The following is a 22,876-nucleotide window of genomic DNA, read 5'->3' on the forward strand; positions in this document are numbered from 1 at the left end:
ACCACTGAAAAATACTGAAAGAATAGCTCACATTTTTTTATTTCAGTGGTCTCAATGAATTTTTTAAAATTAATCTAAGATTACTGCTGTGACACAACGCTAGGCCTTCAATTGTAAACGCTCTTGAAGATGGCTGCAATAAGGAATGTCGAAACGTCAGAGCTCCAACTAGTAGCTCAGAAGTAGTTAGCATTAAAAATTAATTAATTTTCTTTTTTTTTGTAGCTAAGGTCTTGTGTTTTTAACGTCCATGCGTATTAAATTTAAATAACGCTTATCTGGTCTGCATCTACATCGCTAAAAATGTTACAAACTCCGATTGCAAAATGTTTTTACAGTCCACATGTTTTGACAGGTAACTCTAAAAATATTTAAATATTGCTACGAATTAAAAAAAAATTAGGAGTCTCATTTTTTAACACTATACGGAGTAAATTGATTTCAAAATTGAAAAATTTTAAGTTAATTTAAGATGATTCTAGCTTTTTCATGATATTGTTAATTATCTAATGTTAATTGAATATTCTTTAATGATGTCCCCAAATTCTGAAATCTACAATTACAAATTAAATTTATGTGTGCCTCAAAGCATTATTAAAATCTACTATGTGAAAAAATCAAGGTTTTTTAATATGTAATTTGAATAATTTTCCGACGGGATATAAGTATTATAAGTTCCTGTTCGGTAGGTACTCATTAACAGAAATGAGAGAAATATTTTTGGCCTTGGTACGCCGCCTTCCAAATAAATTTCGGGAGGGTTTTTCACTTTTGGCACTCTTAACACCTCATAATTAACCAGATTAGCATTATTTTAAAGGGATAAAAATATATAGCTTTTCATTTTTAAGCGCACTAATAAAAGTATGCCAGGGCTAAAAGTCCCAAGCCGTAGATTCTGAGCCATTAGCCGGGAAAATGCGATATTCGGAAGCTAATGGTCTAAGCCATATTTCCGGCTCTGTTTCAGCAGATTCTTCGCCGGCCATTGCTTGGAATTGGCATTCCACCCCCCTCCCCTTTTTTTTTGTGTGCGTTCCGAAACTTAGACAACAAGAATAACACGAAAGGCTTAGAAACACACAACGAACTAACGCTGATAGTCAAGGTACAATTAGCTAGACGCAGTATTTTACGGAGTTTACCGGTAGAAACTACCGGTTCAACGTCGTGTGTTACTGTAGGTTGTTTTTTTTTTCATCGCGCAGCAAATAATTTAGTTAACATTTTAATTTCTTCGTCTAAGGTTAGAAAAATTCAGGTGAAGTATGATGGGATTCATGTTTTTTTTACATTATACTTTTACTATTGAATACTAACTTGTGGTATATACCTAATAAAATCTGGAACGTTCACATTTAGCATTTATCAAACTACATACGGTAAAATTAATTGAACGCCAGTTTTATATCATGCCGAATTTAATTTTTCAGAACTGATTATACAGAAAACACTCGTTAACTCTTTTTTTTTTAACATTATACACTGTACACTTATTTACAGTTTGCAAAATTTGCTTATACACGTAACAGAAACTCGCAAATGTCACATAAAGTGATGCCATCTAATTAGATAATCTATAGTTCAAATCAGATCCCAGGCATGAGAATTCCATGAATGTCTCAGTTTCTAAACAGTAACTGGAGACTAGTACATACATCCTGAAAAAAATAATGTACAACTTCAACACACACACACACATACATCGTACACATTAGGAACTAAAAAAAAACATAGCAACAGTAGCTGCGTGTAGATACCAAGGCATACAATTTTAAAAGCTGCAAGACAATAATTTTGTCTTTGCGTATGAAAATAAACCAAGTTTCGTAAAACACAATCCCATAAATTGACATAAAAATTTATCGATTTTTATTTACAAAATGTTCACAAAGTCTGCGTAAAATAAAATCACGCTTTCTTTTACAAACATAATTTAAAAAAATCTTGTAACGATTGGAATTGCTTTCAAACCTTAAAAGTGTTAAGTTCTGCAATATATTTATTTTATTTATCGGTACTGCGTATCACATAAAACATTTTACTTTGGCAGTTACGCAAGACATATGGCTCTATATATATATATATATATATATATATATATATATGTATATATATATAATTTTGTGATAGCTAGCAACTCAAAACTTCAAAAAAAATATATTTAAAAGACCTTAAAGGTTCGTATACCCTTTAACTATTGACCATTAACTGGAATTTTTTGGTTTAGCCAATAACCAGGCCACTTATTCTGCCTCTTGTAATACAGTTTTAAAATGCACATATAAATAATTTTTTCATCACAAATTTCAGCACATAACGTTCCTTGCAACGTGATTTTATTTAAAATACATTGATAACTTAAAAAAAGTTTTATACTGGTAAAATTTCTTGTAAGTCTTCCTAACTGCATTGAAACGTCAACCAAAATACCTTTACCCACAAACTTTATTTCTTTAACTATTTTTCAAAACTAATAACGACAAACAGTCATTTTAGAAAAGTACATAATTTAAGTGAAAACCTTTTGAGATCGTGTGAATATAATATAAATACTATACAATATTAGTAAACATGTAAATTGTTTAGTAAACTCTCTCACCGGCGTTTTTCAACCAATGAAGGTCGCTATTTAAAAATAACATTACATTTTATCGACGGTTATAACTTACAGCCCAATATCTTATCATTTTCTTAAGTTTTTCTAACTCATAACTCAAATTATAGGCAAAAATATTTTACGAAAACTTCAAATTAAAAATGGTCAATATATAATTTAAATAGACATATGCTTACATTATAATTGTGTTCCGAAGAATGTAGGTAACATTAAATTCGTTAGTAAACAAGACTAGATAAATACGCATAATAGTTGGTAGGACATCATTTAAATAGAACGCAAACTTTTTAAACATCCATCTTTGGAAATAAGCTTGTAGCATCAGATATATTTGTGGTGTTTATTTTTAATTTTGTTGGAGGAATTTGGAAATAACATATTTTGTAGCTTAAATTTTGAAACAAAACAAGTTATACTGGTAATTCTATCAATTGAAAAGCTCAGAACTATTATCTTAAGTATATATTTAAGTTCAAAATGATCTTTATTAAAATACATTCTTTTAAAGTTTGAAGTTAAACCCTCACTTCCCTCCCCAAAAAACTGGAATTTTCTAAAAATATATTTGAAAATAATAAATATTTTGTTTAAGAAATATTTGGCATAATCCAATAATATGTGCTCCATATTCCTGAAAAATCTCCATGGGCTTCATTACTAATAAGTTCTAAATTATTGCAAGAAAGTTATTCATTTACATATTCAGGTGGTAGCAAAATTTAAAACGTTTAAAACCGATGCGACAACATATGTTCCTAAAAGTAATGAAGTAAGTTATTTTGGTGTACGCTCGGTATAAACACAATTAAAACGTCACTTTGCCTAAGTAAGTGATAACCGCCAGTTTTGATTTGGTCTCCACATATCAGTTCAAACATATGTTGAAAAAAAATATATATATGCGTACCCCTTTCTATTTCCTAAGCACCAGCTGGCTTTAAGATTCTCTAAAACTTTGCAGCATATTGCTTTTAACACCAAAACCCATTTGCAACCCAACTAACCCCAAAAGTTTCACGCGAAAAGCAAAGCTAATTAGTTCGTTACCATCTTTGCATTTTCGGTTTCCCCACATGTAAAACAATAAGCACTGATGTCATACATAAATTCGTTAAAAGTGCAAACAAATAAACGGAATTATTGGCGTACATTTATTCTCGATCACTGTAGTTATCGACCAAATAAAATATCCACGTCTTAAAACTAAAAATAATAATCCACACATCAACGGGCAATGAACATAATAAACTATATGTTAATTCAATATAATTATATACTACAGCCAGAAAGCTTAAAGCAATCAGCAACAACCACGGTAACTATAATGTTAACTCAGAAACAGTGATTACATTTAAGAGCTTACATTTATTATTATGGTAGTACAATTAAAACAACCCCACGTTATCTTTTATCACATAAGTTTTAAACTTAAAATTACAAAATGAAAAACAGTACAGATAATATACCACCTACATGGTATTAATAAAGATAAACTTAAAATTTACAATAATTAAAACTTAACTGATTGGAACATATATTTTTTTTATAGTAATGTGAAAACGCGTTCGGGTATTGTAAATAAAATGTCTCTAAAATTTCTTTTTTATGTATGGCTGTCCTATAAGTAAACAAATGCGTTTTTTTAGGACAGTGTGGCTGACACAGTTATTAATACAGTGTCATTATATCTCAAAATTTATTTAAATAGTTTTATTTTTTCTTCAAAATATTAATACTTCATTTAAAATGACAATCATCACTGTTCAAGCACATTACTTGCATGACATAAAATTACTGTCACATATATCGAAAAACCATACGTTTGAAGAATTCTCCAATTAAATGATCCACATTTAGTAATATAACTGAATCAATTATTTTTTTAAAATTTAATCTGAAAAATTGAACTCGAATAAAAATTAGGCAATGCTACATAAAACAACCCTGAATATTTATATATACATACAAATTGCACCAAAGAATACTTAAGTACTTTGGCTAGTTCCATTCCAATTAATGAATATAGAAAGGTACCTAAGCATAGCTATGTGTATTAAACGTATGTCTGCTATCTTCTCTAACAAGTAACAATATACTGAACCTTTTTTTTTAATCGTAAAATAAAGACAGCACTTAAAATTTTATTGATGTAAATCATGGAATAATATCGCAATGTCCGATATTTCCTGCCGGTTGAATTTGTAATGACTGTCTGGGTGGCAAATCCAAAGAAACCCGTCAACCGTCTAATTTTATTTGCAGTAATTTTTTTACGGATTATATTTTTATAAATATGTTCAATGAAAATTATTGGTGATAGTTTTAAACAACTGCAAATAGTTGCGGAGGAAGCAAAGAGAACATCTTAGTTTACTGGAAACCTTAGGTGAGTAATTAATTATTACACGAATGTCTTTGATTCGAACAAGTTCAGCCACCCCTTTTTTCCCATAGAATTATCTAATCTTATTAAACCTCAGTAATTTTTAATGAGAGCTTAACGAACTTTTTGCCAATGATAAATAGCAAACAATGGAAGTACATGAATACCTACAATATGCAATAAAGGAGCTTGCGTATGACTCTTTTCCCAACCAGACAAATTTCAGTCACAAAACTATACTTCAAAAGTAATCATAAATTTTCAAAGGTTTGATAATTAGCACGCTCATAATTTACTAGACTCATTAGTAAATATTTAAAGATTGCGGCGTTTAGAATAACAAAAAAAAATGTTATCGTCATTCAAAATTGTGCTTCAAATGACAAAGAGTGTCATCTGTAAAGCTACGTTTTTAAATAGCAGCGTTATTTTCGGTATGAGGTTAATATAATACATATTTCAATAAATAAGTTTTTAAAACTTTGGTTTATATGGCACCTATGATCACAAGGTGACCATAACTTTTTTACATGATTGAGAAAATTATATGCGAAACATTATGAAAAAATATTTGTTTTTAAATTTTTTGTTATTTTATAATTTTAACTGTCTAACCAATGTAAACTACAGCAGTGTGCAGATTGCGAAAATACACTACTCTTAAAAAAAAACTGTGCCTTCAACATAACACAGTCTTTCTACAAAAATAGTGACAACTATACAGTCCAAAATTTTTTTTCTCCTTAAATTAGTCTTAGAATAAATACACAGCATTGTAGAATATATAGTTCAGTTAATAGAGAACCATTTCAAAAAGCACAAATGATTTTTTTTTAACTCAGTACGTACCATAAAATGTTCCTCGTACAAAGCACCAGGTACGTCAATCAACTCGAAACCGCACACACTCGAAATTTAATTTTTTTTTCCTTTCGAGCAGACTGTCTAGGTTTATTTGGTAACACATTTATTTGGAACAGTGTATACAAGTGTGAAATTTCGGGCGAAAGAGCTGTCCTGCCGTCGAGTCTAGCGGAGCTGGTGTCTTCTCGATCCTCATTGGCAGGCGGCGGCAGCCAATGAAAAAAGCGCGATACGCTTGCGCGAGGTAAAAGCACAGGGATTGGTGGAAATTTTACCGGGCCAGGACTGTCAAAGGAGTGGATCACAACACTAAGTCTTGATAAAAAAAAATCAACAAGGTAACCTGAGCAGTTAAAACCCAGCTGCTCAGCTAAATGTTAAATAACCCTTCCCCCCCCCCCCCCCGGCCAACCCATCAGGCACAAAACCAAGGAGGGCTGGACAACACACGAGTTTTAACGTAAAAATAAAATTCATTTACCTCGAAATTAAATTTAATAAAACTCAGGCCATTTGTAGTCACCAAGCACGAGAGAGCCACACCCGAAGTTCCCCGAAGTTCCCCGAAGTTCATGCTCGCTTTTTTTTCCCCCGTTCTATCTCATTGTATGAACCGGTGTGCCATTAAATTTTGCGGTCGATTAGGATAGGTTAGCTACATTATAAATACTTCAAAACATTGTGGATGGTTGGTTATATCAGGTAAGTATAGCTACATTAAAAAAATACTGTGAATTCATTTTATGGTTGCTTAGCAAATAACTTTTTAATATGTAGTTATCCAGGGCTAGGAAACAGTTTACATGATTTCACAGTATTCTTTAATGTAGCTATCCTTACCAAATCAACCGTCCACAATGTTTTAAAGTATTTATAATGTAGCTAACCTAACTTAATTGAGCATTAGTTATCATGAGTTACAATGAACAAAAATAAAAACGAAGATGCACGTTCGGGCGTTTGGCTCTCTCGTCTGTGAAAAAAAGGCTTCCCTCGCAACGTCAGTATTATTTTTCACAATCCCCGTCAAAACATAGGCACAAGACAGGAGGTTAAGGGGGGTCGCATATTCAGCGGACCTAGGACTCCTCGCGGGCCTTTGGGTTCGATGCCAAGTTCGGGTGCTTTGCCCCATGGGGTCCGCTACTGGCGGTGATGATATCCCTGTCAGCCAGTCAGCTAATGGCTGCTCGGGGTTGCTTCACTAAGCAATTGATCCGAGCCTACTATTTCTTTAGCACTGAACACACACACTGAAATGCCCCTCGTGCCTCAAAATTAAATTATTTTGATTTAATTAAAAAAAAAAAACCCTTGGAAACTGCTGGGCAAAATATTTAGAAGAATAAAGTTATTTACCAGTGGGGGCACGAGGTGGTGAACAAGACAAATTTCGACTCCCTGCACACAAGCAACTTGGGAGCTAGTGGATCGTTAAAGAGAATAAGGTATATAATAAATAAACACTACATAAGTAGCTTGGTCTATAGGTTCCCTGTTTTATTTAGAATGGTAAATGAAATATTTTTTATCTTTGATTTGGTATTACAATTTGAAAAATAAAATTTCGAAAAATAAATTAAAAATTATAATAACAATAAAAAAATAATATGCGAAATGCCTAATTTTCGGCACAACACTGCACAAGAAACCTTTAGACTCCATCAGTGTGCACAGAGAATACTATTTGTTTAACTAAAAACAATTTTTTTAGTATATAAAACGTTGTGAGGAAATATAGAAAATAATTTATTTAAGTTTAATGAAAATGGTGTGATTGAGTTACTCCCGAAGATTAGACCCGGTAGGCTACAAAAGTTGCGAGAGCAAAGTCAAACACGATTTAAAAAAATCTTCCATGCTTGAAACCAAACTTTTTTGACATTTAATGAGTTTTAATTTTTGTCGGTCGAAAATTACGAAGGGCATTAATGACTTTAGCGACTCATTTAAACACTAAACAGGTTTTTCTTTTCTCCCGCAGGTTTGATGTAAAATTGGAAATACTTTGTAACATATTATTTCTAATTATGAACAACTGCGCATGTTATTTAACTTTGAAAAATCACGCATCTTTGTATATAAAAGTCATAATGCTAAATACAATTTTGAAAAAGTTACATTTATGTAATTTTATTTTGATGTATCATAGTGTAGTCTTAAATTAGGCGCCTGAAATTTTAAAATCCGCAATCCAATTAGTTTTAATTTGGGTTGGACATCAGAATGTTACAAATTGCATTTTTAAAGCCTGTTAATCAAAAAAATAAAGAAGTGATTGTTTTTTAAGTGGAAATAAATTTACGTCAAAAAAAAACCTGTCATGGTTGAAGGAATATGACAATTATTTATTGTTGTGTGAAGCTAATAGTGAACAGTAGTAACAAATATATTTTTTTTAACCTGAAAAATTGTTGGTGTACCGTTGGAATTATTTTTTTTAAGAAAGTCTTTAACATAATCAGGGTCTCTAACTGTATTATTATTTATTACAGTCTCAGAAAATTTAATTCGTTGTGCTTACTGCCTTAATATTTTATCAGTTAATAGGTACTAAACATTTGCATTCGTTACGGCATAAAATATCTCATTAAAGGAGTTTCAAAAAGACCCAAAAATGTCCATAAACAGAATTATTACAGTTATATTGTAAACATTCTCAAACACCAATTAAATGACTTCGCAGTGATAACGTTACGAAGCAGGCATTCACTAATCAATTCAGGCATTCCAGAACATCATAATCTAAACTTTGAAGAAGGAAAAGTTTGAAAATCAAACGACAGAGAATTATCATGGTCTATAAATTACTGAAACCAAGATGGCGTCTTTTCGTCTCCATTCCTTACTTTTTAAGTGTATCTCTACATAAAAAAAAATGCTGCAGGAATCCCAAACAACGCGAAGGCACCGTCACGAAATTTCTAACCAATCACGTTTGTACACATCCATGACGTCAGAAAAACAAAAATGGCGGACGCGACAGTTTTTTTCAGATTAGAAAAATTTTAAATTTCCATTCGCGTCGCTGGCGCAGCGCTACTCAAATGGGTTTCATAAATTTGTTTTCGAAAGATGGGTGAACTGGTGCATTGGTAATTCTATTATTTTTTAATGCATCTTTTACTTTTTTTCCATAACATCTCTGAAATGTGTTTACATAGTAATTGTTAGAATTGAACGATGAAAAGTAATTAAATAAATTTCTATCCACAGATGTGTATATTTAGAATTAAAACCTGCAAGCATTGATGGCTGTCTTATTTTCGGTGTGTACCAACCTAACAGCAAGAAACATTTGATGAACAATCGTTTGTTCTTGGTTGTCACGTGCATTAACGCCAATATGGTTCGTCAGATTTTGAAGTGTCAAATAAAAATGTAAATAGAAAAAAAAATGTTTTAATAATATTTTCATTTTACTCATTATTTTCGATAATCCTAAAAAGGGCTGGGGGTGGGGATTGGCGATGTTAAGATGTTGCAGGGCACAGTGCCATTTACTTTGGAGAGATCCTAATAATTTTGAGGACTCTTGGGAGGCTAAGGATAGTCCCCAGATCAAAACAGGTCTTTCCGGAAATAAAATTAAAAAATCCCGTTATAATTAACATTTTTAAAAACCAGCCAAAGAACATGAATATTCGACGATGAGGATTACCTATAACTTAATTAAAAATATTAAAATCTACTAAAATTGATAAAAATATGGATCAATGTAACATCATTAAAATAAAATCGGCTCTTGCCCAGTCCTGGGTAACAACATAGGGGGATTAGGAGGAGGGATGGGGGGAGGTTTCTAAACATTTGTCCCGGGACAGCATAGATCCGGCCCTGGTTGCTTGTAGGGAGGAGGGAAAGGGGTGAGTTCGCAGAAAAGCACGACGTGCAACCCCAGCTCTTGACGGCCAAGAAGGGGACGTACTCTCTCTGGGGGAACGGGGCCCACGCGTCGGTTAGGTTGAGCCGTTACAGGTGGTCAGGTGTGAGGTCCTGGAGGCGCGTGTGTGAGGGGGGGGGGGGGAGAAAGGGGGTGAGTTCGCAGAAACGCAAGCTGAGCCACTCCAGCTCTTTGATGGCCAGGGGGAGAGACACTCTCTCTCGCGGGGGAAGAACAAACCACGCGTCGGTTAGGTTTAGCCATTGCAGGTAGTCGGTTGTGAGCTCCTCGGGGTGCAAGTGTGTGGGTGGGGGAAAGAAAGGGGTAAGTTCTCAGAAACGCAAGCCTAGCCACTCCAGCTCTTTGATGGCCAGGGGGAGAGACACTCTCTCTCACGAGGGAAGAACAGGGCTCGCGCGTCGGTTAGGTTGAGCCGTTGCAGGTAGTTGGTTGTGAGGTCCTGGAGGGGCGTGTGTGAGGGGGAGAGAAAGGGGTGAGTTCTCAGAAATGCAAGCTGATCCACCTCAGCTGTCTGACGACCAGGGAGAGACACTGTCTCACAGGGGGAAGAACGGGGGCCCGCACGTGGGTTAGGTTGAATCGTTGCAGGTAGTCGGGTGTCAGGTCCTGGAGGCGTGTGTTTGAGAGGAGGGAGAAAGGGGTGAGTTCGCAGAAACGCAAGCTGAGCCACTCCAGCTCTTTGACGGCCAGGGGGTAACACTCTCTCACGGGGGAAGAACGGGGGCCCGCGCATCGGTTAGGTTGAGCTGTTGCAGGTAGTCGTGTGTCAGGTCCTGGTTGGCGCGGGCCGGCGGGTGTCTTCCCGCTACGTGGCCACGTCGTCCTGCACCACCGCCTCGACGGCGTCGTCCTTGGCGACGCAGTCGCGCACCCCCTGCAGGATGATCTTGACGCGCCGGTCCAAGGCGGCGAGGTGCGGCTCCCACAGCACCGGGCTCACGGGGTCTCTGGCCATGCTCTCGCGCATCAGCGCGCTCAGCCGGCGCGGCCCGTTGTGGAACCTGCGCGCAAACCGGCGCACACACGGTCACCAACCACACCTGCAGCACTGAGCCAGCTCACTTACAACACCAATCAGTAGAGACCGGAAAAATTCGCGGGTTCATTTCGTGATAAGCTAAAATTCTAATAATTATACCATTGCGCTGCTTCTGCTATTGGTTAACTGTTAATGTGTAGGACTCTTGGCCAATTAGAGACAATCAATCAAAGAGGTATCCAACCACAGGTTACCCACTTGAGACGCCTCATAATTCAGTGCCCAATGAACGGGCGCCGTTTGACCAAGTAGGTAGAGGATCGTGGAATCTATCCTGGAGGTCATTGAACTGGCGTATTTTTCCAGTCTCTACGAATCAGTCATAATAATCTTATGTATATATTCCTGGTTTCCAAAGGCATCTCATTTGTAAAAGCACATGCACACACACATACATATACATACATACACATACACACACATACACACACATACACACACATATATATTTCTGCATGCTACTAATTCAAGAACGGCGTACATGGACACGGTACTTGGGGGTCGGTTTACGGAAACCCGGGTTTTAAGAAAATAATTCTTAAGACGTGAAAAACACTGCGCAGAACATTGAGAGCACTGGAAAGGACTTGAGTTGGACCCTTCATCTTCATTTCTCCGCCACGTGATGTTACGTTCTGCCATTCGCAAACTCACGGTTGCCCCAATGCGCGACGAGAAGACTGCGCGCCATCTCAGTGGAAGCACCGGCGAGCGTCGCACATTATCATATAGGCATGCATAATTTCTCGTTTATTATTTTCTAGTTACACGTTTTAATAATGTATGTGTGAAGTATCTTTGGCTTCTGGGTTGTAGCTGCGTCCTCGGCCAATAATTCACCGACGTTTCGGTCGACGTTGCAGTCGTCATCATCAGGGAGCAGTTAGGTAACTGCTCCCTGATGATGGCGACTGCAATGTCGTTGAAACGTCGGTGAATTATTGGCCGAGGACGCGGCTACAACCCGGAACCCAAGCTACTTCAGACCACGGCCTTGAAAGCCTGCGAACATTATTAATTAATTAATTAATTAATTAATATGTGTGTTTGTACTTTCGTGTCATGATATTCGTGGGATTTCAGGTGCACGGCCAATCAGAGAACTGCTCGCCTGTCATTAGCCACGCCCACCTGGAGAGGGGATGGAAGGTATGTACACCACCTGTTTTCCAGCATTTTACGATTTTTTTCCTAAGCGGAAATTTTGTGCTCTTCAATATTTTTTTTAATAATTTTTATTTTACGACATCGCTTGACTTTGTCTTGTTTTCTGGGTGTTTGCAAAATTTTATCTTTGTTGTCTACTATTGAGGTTTCTTAATACACAGCTATAGTCTGCTCAGAAATTGGCGCATGTCCAAAAAGACCGTCTCAGATCACTGAAAGGCGGAGTTCCGAAAATTTTTGAAAATGCAGACGTCATGTGAATGGAAGGCCACTATGTTCTTTGTATCATATTGATCACGTTGCCACTTGTAAAACTTTCAGAGTGGAGTAAAATAACAAGTTTAAATACATTTTTTTTCGACAATTTTTATGTGTTCACGATAAACATGATTCATCAGAGGAAACCCAGAAGGAAGTAATATTTTTTTTTCTCAACCGTTTTACAATTTAAAGTAGTGGGTTTGGTGACGTCTTTGCGACTTCCGTGCCTTATAAAACGACAGTGATATTCTTGCGTTGGCTGCGTGTTCCGTCGTTGCGTCGTTATGTCGTTACGTACGTCCCTTGCGCAGGTTACGAACCTGGCCTTAGCGCCGAAACACAATAGCGCAACGGATGTGACCAGATGGATGCGACGCGATGATTGTGAGGCGATAAACGCTACGCTAATAAAAAATTGGTTGTCTGTATAGTCGGTTTACGAACGATAGTTTAACGTGACGTCATAACAAAACATTGATGAAATGATTGCATACTTTTATGAATAAAATTGAATAATTTTTATTGAATTATCACTATTTTGTATGGATACAAAGAAGGAGTGAAATGAAATCTACAATTTAATTGATAAATTTACTTTTATTTGCACTCATTAATTCAAATATGTTTATTACTTTAACGAAGAGATTATTTTAACTATAACTTTTGTACATGTTTGCTATTTAACTTCTTCCAATCTGTGTTATTTTGTTAAGGATAGGACGATGATAGGAAAAGTAGGAAACGAATGGGAGTGTTTCAAGTTTAATGTGCTTCGAAAAAGTCAAATCGATGGTTGTTCCAATCGAGTGGAAGAGAGATAGATGCGGCGCAAGCGTACAATGAGCGTAAAGGGACACAGCGTAACGGGACCATGTGCGTAACGGGACACTTTTTCGTGCGTGCAGCCAGCGTTCATCGATTTATTAGACGTTGTCACGTCAAAAACAAAATTGTTTTTTCTTAGCCAATAACGTTTGTCACATCTGTGACGTCAGTGTGACAAAGATGACAGACGCTACAGATTTCCCGGTCACAAATAACTATTTCTATTTCCTTCGGGTTACCGGTGCAAAGTTAATGAAATGCAAGCCAACATTGATAACATTATTATTAGTATCGTTTTACAAGTTTTATTTTATCTTATGTTAATAATATCAGTGATATTATTTAACGTGATCACGAACAGCGATAAAATAATTTCACGAAATAACATTGAATTCAATTTAAAATATTTGTACTCAAACATGCCGATAGAAAAAAAAAGTTATAAACATCGATGGCTATGTGTTGTGCATTCGAAATGGCCAAAAAAAAAAACAACCTTATTTATGATGTTATCGTTAATTTTTTTTAAGCGTTAAAAGAGACCAATGAAACAGGTTCCGGATACTAATATTTATTTTATTTTAATATTTATTTATCTTATTTTTTTCAGGTAGCACAACCGTTCACTTAAACATTGATTTTTTAAATTTTAATTTTAGAAAAAAATACATAAAAGAGAAAAACAAAGAAGGATCACAAAAAAAAAAGACTAGAATACGGGGAAAAAAATTTACGATAATTTTTTTTTCAATATGTGCTCTTAAAATGGTGATCCGATTTCTTAAAACGAAAAAAAAAAATAGTTTTACAATATAAAAAAAAAGATAGACAAACGAGAACAAAAACTATATTTAAAAAAATAAATAAAACTTACATACATTATTTTAACATACATAATCAGCTAATTGACGTATCACGTAAAACGTATATAGATAGGCCAACCATAATACACATTCTTATACCCGAAGCTGCTTAAAAAAAAAATGGAGGATATTTCCGTTAAAATTCGGGCTCTTCTTCGTTAAAAAATGAATAAATAAGGCGAAAAGATGATAAAAGGAAATAAAAAATGGGGAAGGAAAGAAGAAATTTCGTGCAAAAAAAAATTAAATGTGTAGGATGTTAAACTCGTAGAGTATTTTTTTTTTTTTTGCGGGGGTAGGTGATGGCGTTGGGGGTTGGTATAGGGGTGGGTTGTAATAGTAAAGTTTTACGAGCGCACCCAGCTCCTGGTCGTAGTGGGGATGGTCGAGTCTGGAAAGCCAGGTTGAGGAATTGAATGTTTGATACGAGCCAAGCTAATGGCGAGATGACGGCAAAGGGCTTAATAATTAACACAGGGCCGGCGGGGCAGGTTAATGGCCGCGCGCAGCGTAGGGACTATAGATACCACATGGGGGGCGGTCAGGGGATTCTGACCCCTACGGCACAGGAGGGAGAAACAGACAGACAGAGAGTAAAAGTTAAGAAAAAAATACAGAGAAAAAGAGACTGGAAAATATCGGGAAACAGAGAAGTAAGGAGGAAGAGTGATAAAAAGGAAAAATGAGAAAGATAGAGAAGAAAAAGAGGGTCTATAAAGAAAGAGAGAAAGAGAGTGTAAAAGATAGTATGATAAAAAATAGAGATATTAAGGAGGAAGAGTGATAAAAAGGGAAAAGGGAGCAAGATAAAGAAGAAAAAAGAGGGTTGATAAAGAGAGAGAGAGAGAGAGTTATAAAAATAGTATGAGAAAAAAAAGGAACTGAGAATGTTTGGTGGTGTAAGGGATAATACATGAAACTCTGAATAAAATGTTGACTAAATTATGTTTATAATGATCATAAAAAAGAGCTGTTCCGGTCGAACAGAACGTCATATAAAACTAAATGGCGCATTTTTCATTTGCTTAACGTAACCAATCGCCTTTATTATTGTATAGTACTTAACTTGTAATGTAGCTGGGTGGTGGTGCCTGTTCGCGAAAAGCATTTAAGAATGTCCTGAGAGCGGATAGGTAGTTATGTTTTCGTATTTAGCTTTCAAACTGTATTTTTTAGGAAAGTAGAAGAGGGATAAATAAATATGGTACTTTCAGAATAATTCTTTATGACATTCAACGTCGGCTGAAGATTTTTGAATCTATCAAAGCGGATTACATTTCACATTTATCTTCATTTATCCGCCAAATAATATTATGGTTAGCACTCAGATTTGATGGGTGCCCCTATGCATGACGAGAAGACTGCGTGTCATTCCACAGCCTTTCTTAAAATGTCAGGTTATTGATTTATTGGAGATAATTTTGATTATTTGTAGATTTTTTTTAGATTTAATTTTTCATTCTTTCAATGAAAAAAAAACTTAATTTCTTCTAGTTTAAAAGTTATTATTGGTAGGGGCAAAAAACTTAAGGGTTCGCGTCACCGACATGCTAGCGATATAATAACCAAAATCATTTTCTTGCGCACATTTGACGTAGAAATGATGTCACATTACACATTTAAAAACCAAATTTTAAAGTTTGCACTTCTGTCGACAGTGTCCATGACTGACTTTCAGTCTGTTTTATTTTTTTTTATCTAAAATTTCAAAACTAACCATAGCTTATTTGACTTGATGTAAGTTTTTGGACATACGCCATTGCTAAGAACTTTTTCTGTTGAAGAAAAACTAATAAATAAAATAAATAAAAATACCCAAAAAAAGACAAAAAAACACAATAATTAAGCAAACAATTTCTGTTGTCAACAAGGATATGAACACCACAAAATATTCCGAAACAGGAATATGGTCAACAAACAAAGAAAAACAAAGAAAAAATGTACTATGAGAACGAAAAAAAAAAAAACCCACAAATGATGCCAACACAAAAATATTGAACCCAAAATAATTCAGCACAACAGTTTAAACGAGACAAAAACACGACAAAACGATAAGGCAAACAAACATAAAAGTTTTACCAAAACAGAAACAAGCGATGTTTCGGGAACTGCTATTATCTGCTGCTGTTGACCATATTCCTGTTTCGGAATATTTTGCGGTGTTCATATCCTTGTTGACAACAGAAACTGTTTGCTTAATTATTGTGTTTTTTTGTCTTTTTTTTTGGGTATTTTTATTTATTTATTTTATTTATTAGTTTTTCTTCAACAGAAAAAGTTCTTAGCAATGGCTAGAGACCCGGAAAATACGCGGGTTCATATCGTATTATGCTAAAATTCAAATAATTATACTTTAGTGCTGCTTCTGTCATTGGTTCACTGTTCATCTGGAGGACTGAGGGGCAATTAGAGACCCTCACTCGTAGAAGTGTCGAATCACAGGCCACCCAGTCGAGACGACTCACAAGTCAGCAGCCAATGAACAGTTGGCATTTGCCCGAGTGTGTAAAGGATATTGGAGTCTATCCTGGAGGTCATTGAACCCGCGAATTTCCCGGGTCTCTAGCAATGGCGTATGTCCAACAACTTACATCAAGTCATTATTATTATTTTATTATTTCACGTGTGATTCGGGAACACGGGCCGGAGGAACGCCAACAGAGAAATCTCACGGCGGCGCTATCTCGCGCCATAACGCCCGAACGGCCTCTAGCTGCGTTTTACCGTTAAAGAGTTCGCGGTCAAAAGCTTTCGACTTCATTAGCCGCTGAGATCGTTGCTTTTCATTTCAAACATCGAGGCTCACGTTTGTTCATTAAAAAAAAAAAAAAAACTTATTTCACGGGGGGAAAAAAATATTTTTCGTTATCTTAAGGTTTTTTTAACCAGGATTTAAAGTCATGATGCTTGTACGACTCAAGCTGTGTGAGGGGTTTTTACGAGGAACTTCGCAGCGGACCGTTATCTTTGTTTTCCATGCTTTCGGTAAAAAAAAATATATATATTAACAAAAAAAAAACGCACAATCATCACAAAAAAATGCATTACTTACGGTATGCGGCATTTTGGTAAGAGTAACTCCGTGGTGAAACGGGAACTTGCATGGAAAAGGAGTGTGATAACATGGTAATTAAATTCCTTTTCGAAAATGAGTTCCAAAGCTGGGGTTAAATATGTTTTTTTAATTTTTTTCTTCTCGCTTTTATCGGAGCCGTATCATGATGGTATAGTTAAACCTTTCCATCTGTAAATCAAATGTTTCGACAGTCGACGTAGCTGTTCCGGCAGCGAATTCTAGCGGCGGGTGCATGAACTACGTTAGACTCGGGTCCAGAAATCCAGTTGAAAACAACAATAATTTTAAATAATTCTACATTTAAATTTCGTGTCCGTGCGTCGTATATTACAAGCGTATTTGCGACACGAGAAAACATAAATTTGATCGTTACCGAGGCTAGACGTTAACACATCTATGGCGAGTATACTGAAAGACTCGATCACATTATTTTTTGTTTTACTCTCCCGTAAGTTTGCTCACTTGAGACTGGTTTCCAAAAGCACAGAACCGCGTGCGGTGTTGTTAACCCTGAACGTGTCCGGACGAACAAGAAAATATCGCGTGCCGTTCACGGGAGACAAAAAAAAAAAAAAAAAAAAAAAAAAAAAAAAAAAAAAAAAAATTCGCTTGTGATGACGTACCGTGGAAAAATTAATTTTACTCTTTGGTTTTATTTTTTTTAAAAGCGTCGCGTTAATCGATCCCATAAAAAAACAACAACACGCGGAAACATCTGTGACGGACCCGTGAAACTGGTGTACGATCCATACAATCTACTCAGGAAATAGCTTTTCTGTTATATATATATATATACATCCGCGGGAGAAACCTTTTGCGAAAATTCATTCCCGTGCTTTTGTTCGCGTTTCTTTTCATCGCCCTCAAAACCACCCACACTTCTTCTTTTTTTTTTTAACCAGCACTGAATTTGTTTTTTTTTTGTTTTTATTATTATTATTTCCACGCGAACGACCTCCGAGTTCTGTCTGGCGCGGCTGACGTAAGCTCCCGTCTCTGGCCGAACTCTGACGTAATTAAAGCCCTTGGGAAAGGAAAACGGGGGGGATGTTCTTAAACAGCTACGTGCAAGGGGTTTTTTCCCCCCCAACCGGTGGTGTGCGAACCACTAGTTGGTACGCGATTTGAAATGCTGTCAAGTTTTTAAGTTCCGTTGACCTTGACACTGAAACTTTGGTAACGGACAAACAGCAACAAATTCGACCGCTAAAAATAGCTGTTTCTTTTTTGACGTGACAACGTCTAATAAATCGATGAACGCCGGCTGCACGCACGGAAAAAGTGTCCCGTTACGCGCATTGTTCCGTTACGCTGTGTCCCGTTACGCGCATTGTACGCTTGCGCCGCATCTATCTCTCTTCCACTCGACTGTTTATAAAGTGAAGTGAAAAGTTAATGTGGTTTTCATTGCTTATTACAACAACAATTTCGGCAATGAAGGTGAATTATTCGTGCATTTTAAAAATCTGATTACTATTAGGTATAATTTCAAGTATTTATTCTGTTATTATTAAAATAAAAATGATTCAATTTTATTCATAAAGTGGGCAATCATTTCATCAGTGTTTTGTTATGACGTTGTCACGTTAAAATATCGTTCGTAAGCCGACTTTACAGACAACCAATTTTTTATGAATCGTTATTTAAAATAATTGTCTTAAAATTAATTTTTTTGGAAGTTTTGTTCAATTTAAACTGCCATAATTGTTTGTTTTCAGAGTTACGTGTTATAATAATAAAACTGCCATTTTGTGTGATGATTCGCCGTCCACCAAAATAATAATAATAATGAAAAAGAATCGAGAGAGATAGATGAACGAAAGAATAAGACACAGAGTGTGAGCATGCAATTTTTACAGAAAAGAGATATAGGTATCCTATACAGTCAGCTGTGAGTGCCTTGAATTTTATATTTGCAACCAGCGCGCTCGCGTTCCTCCTTGTTCAACCAGCAGCGTAGAGAGCGCTGCTGAGACAGTCCCTGCATTTCCCGCATAGATAGCGCTACCTGTTATGAATTACATAATTCGTTCAAATTTGACGTGTTCCTAATGGCAGAATTGTTTGAAGAAATAGTAACCCGCACAGTTTCTTTTTTCTTTATGGTGTGAGTATTTCAACAACGAGTAATATTTATTGTTAAATAATCATTATTAGAAAATTGTCTCCGTTCTCTTTTTTTTCTCTCTCTATTTCTGCCGTTTTTACAAATTACGATATACTCACGAGTCGATGTTTGTCTTGCCAACTGCCAAAGATTTTTTTACTTCTATCGCGTGTACTGAGTTACACACGCTGTTTTTTTTTTTTTTTTTTTTAACCATGAAACCACCGACACAGATTCTTGAAAGCACTCAATGGTCTTTCATTCCACCCTTATCTTCATTTCTACGCCATGTAATGTCGTGTTCACCGCTCATATCTCATATCTGCCGTATGCACGACGATAAGACTGCGCGCACAGTCCACGGCCTTTTGCTTAGAGGCGACATCGCGCTGCAAGCACCAGCGAGCGTCGCACTTATCAACCTGCCTCAGTTACACTTCGTTTTACTTCATAACATTTTCACTGTGGTTTACGTAAGGTTATTATTATTTTTATTTTAATAATTGGAAAAGTTTCGGCAACGGAAATTTTCGAGTTATTCGATGCAGGCTAAATAATTTTACAGTACTTATTTAAAAAGTTAAGAAGAGTTGTGAAGAAGGCGTGAGAAAAAATTTTTTGTCAACAAAATGAAAAATTCGTGAAGTTTTGAATTATTCCGCGATTGGAAATTCTAGAAAGTAAGCCGTATAAAAGCATTACTTGTATGTTCTGACTGAGTTCAAATACCTGTTAGCATTGACTTGTATAGTGTAAATTGTTATATTGGTAGTGTGTAGGATTTTTTCAGTAGAAATCAGACCAGCATTTATGAACATATCCTGAAGATTTTTTTTTATTAATTGAAATATATTTGGTTTGGTGATAGAAATATGAGCAATTATATTGAGTCAGTCATGTTCAAGGTAATGAATATTGTGATTTTTCTCTACTTAATTTGTATTAATATTAGTAAAAGTATTGCATTTTTATTAACGGGCAAGTGTAATTCATGTCAGCTAACTCTTTTAACTTCGCAACACGCAAAAATAAAACTAATAAATATTTTCCAAGGAGAGTTTATACCTTTGTTCAACTATACGAGCACTTTTATGTCAAATATTTATCACAAGATGTAAGCTGTTTGTCGTCAGATATAAAAATCAGACAAGTTAATATTTAAAATATTTGCGTCGGGGGTTACCCACCAGGAATAATTTCCTAAGATTTAGCAGCAGAAAAACTCCTACATATTCATTAAAACCATCAAAATAATCTTTATACCGCTAAAAAATATATATACACACAGAAAATTTTTTTGTACTTCTACAAAAGATTCCATTGAAAACCAGTTGCGAAGAAAGAGTTTGTAATACTACCAGAAATATATTGTAACTTTGAACAACACATGACTATTGTTATTTTTCAATATTTCTTATATAATACTGAGTACTTCTTACGAAAACAGGCGCATTTTCATATTCTAATTGATGTTTCATTCAAGCATATATTTTTTGAAACCATATAAAAGGTTATAGAATATCTAATAATTGAATTTTATTTGTTTTCATTATGCATTTTAATGTGTGCAGTTAATGCTGAAATATTATTCAGGAAACGGTTTACAGATAACTTCAACTATTGGAGGTACTGGGACAACACAAAAGCATAAATGCCCGGGTGAGAATATGGACCCTGCGATCCTGTTGCTTTAAAAATATCTATAATTACAGTACAGTGTTTGTTCTTCTTAAAAAAAAGTTTAAGGTGAACATTTTTAACAGAGAGGTTTGACTCAAAAATCTCGGGGAAAACACGAATAGCTGCGCCGTCGACGATAATTACGGAGCATAAATCTTTTCCCCACCACTCCAGGCACCATTGTTTTTAGCCAACGTCCGAAGAGGCTTCTTGCGTCTGCAGTGCAACCCCCTCCTACCCCTGTCTACCCCTCACTCAGAAAACATTATCAAAACCTACCCGCTCTCCCTTACGTTCTCCTTTAGCGTTCTCCTTTTGTTCTACCGCGGCATGACCGCAAGTTTTTAATAATGGCCGTCGGCATTACCGCCAAGAGCATCTGGAAGAGGAGGAGAAAAACAGACGGAAACAGCCACACCGTTAAAAAACTAAACCGGAATTTCACGGAATTTTTTTTAAGTGAAAACTTCTATGGGAAGGTCTGGACAGGGAGTGAATTCATGTAAGTCGTCATCGACATGGTCACGTGACGTGTTAACGATAACACTGTATATGTTCCTATTATTATATCTTATTGCGCTTTTAAATCTTAAGTATACGATTACTGTGCAGTAAAAAGTGAGTATAAAATATATAAACATTCTCATATAGATATATAGTTTGAATATCGAATAAAACGGAATCTTTGTAGGAATATAACCTAAAAAATTAAGAACATCATTATTAATTTTTTAATACCTACAATTACTATGCAATGCGTATTTTATAGTAATTTAAGAGTTATTTTACTAACGTGATGAAACAAATTTGTTGTGTGATAATATTTATTCGTAAAAATTTCGAAAACGTTTTAACTTTTGTCGAGAGTCCTCATGACTGCTTTGCAATTTTTTTTTCAACGAAGAATATAATTCGAGCAAACGAATACTTCTTACGTAAATTAAAGTAACAGCATATTCATCATTCGGAACCAACTTCATGTCTACGGTTTTTATTGATGATACAGAGTATTTCTCATGAAAATTGGCACATCATTTTATACATTCATTGATATTTCATTCAAGCAAAGTTAAACAAAAAAACCAATGCAAAAAATCAAAATTCGAATGTTCAATCATTGTACTTTATTTTGTTCAATTGAGCTTATTTATGTGCGCAGTATATACTGGAAATCCATTCAGGGAATGATTTTCAAAACAAATTCAATTATTGTAAGTGTTGGGACAACACAGCGAATAAAAGCCCGGGTAAGAATCCGAACCCAGTATTACTGCGTACAGTAATCTGTAAATTTACAAATTTCAAATTATATGTGTATTTTTCATGAATTATATATTACATTTACAAAAAAAATTAGTTGTCTGTAAAGTCAGTTCACGGACGATAGTTTAACGTGACGTCATAACAACACATTGATAAAATGATTGCATACTTTTATGAATAAAATTGAATCATTTTTATTGAATTATCACTATTTTATATGGACACAAACAAGGAGTGAAATTAAATCTACAATTTAATTGATAAATTTACTTTTATTTGCACTCATTAATTCAAATATGTTTATATTTTTAACGAAGGGATTATTTTAACTATAACTTTTATACATGTTTGCTATTTAACTTCTTCCAATCTGTGTTATTCTGTTAAGAATAGGACGATGATAGGAAAAGTCGGAAACGAATGGGAGTGTTTCATGTTTAATGTGCCTCGAAAAAGTCAAATCGATGGTTGTTCCAATCGAGTGGAAGAGAGATGGATGCGACGCAAGCGCACAATGAGCTTAACGGGACAATGTGCGTAACGGGACACTTTTTCGTGCGTGCAGCCGAGGTTCATCGATTTATTAGACTTCACGTCAAAAAATACAGTCTGAACACACGCTTGGAGAAAGAAGAGTGTTCTTGGTGTGTACTCAAGTAGTATTTGAAAGTTTCTTCAACATACCATAGAACATTCTTTTGGATTTATATTCAAAGTTTGTGAACTTAGTGTCGTAAATTTGAGAAAATCCCTAGATTATTTGTAACCAACTTTCTACTTAAAATTAAGGTGAACATGTTTTTTTTTTAACAGTATGATTCTCC

At 35.3% G+C, this 22,876-nt stretch overlaps 1 protein-coding gene across 1 annotated transcript in view; it reads right to left on the minus strand.

The window, feature by feature from the left end:
• Nucleotides 1-1,403: 1,403 nt before the first annotated feature.
• LOC134541255 (extracellular serine/threonine protein CG31145) overlaps nucleotides 1,404-22,876 on the minus strand; it is a 373,303-nt gene continuing 351,830 nt past the window's right edge. The window contains exon 7 of the mRNA XM_063384532.1: nucleotides 1,404-10,772. Coding sequence (XP_063240602.1) covers nucleotides 10,577-10,772 — 196 coding nt within the window. The 3' untranslated portion in view covers nucleotides 1,404-10,576. The remainder of the gene's footprint in view (nucleotides 10,773-22,876) is intronic.

Source organism: Bacillus rossius, chromosome 18, assembly GCF_032445375.1.
Source record: "Bacillus rossius redtenbacheri isolate Brsri chromosome 18, Brsri_v3, whole genome shotgun sequence".
In the NCBI taxonomy this organism is placed as follows: Eukaryota; Metazoa; Arthropoda; class Insecta; order Phasmatodea; family Bacillidae; genus Bacillus; species Bacillus rossius.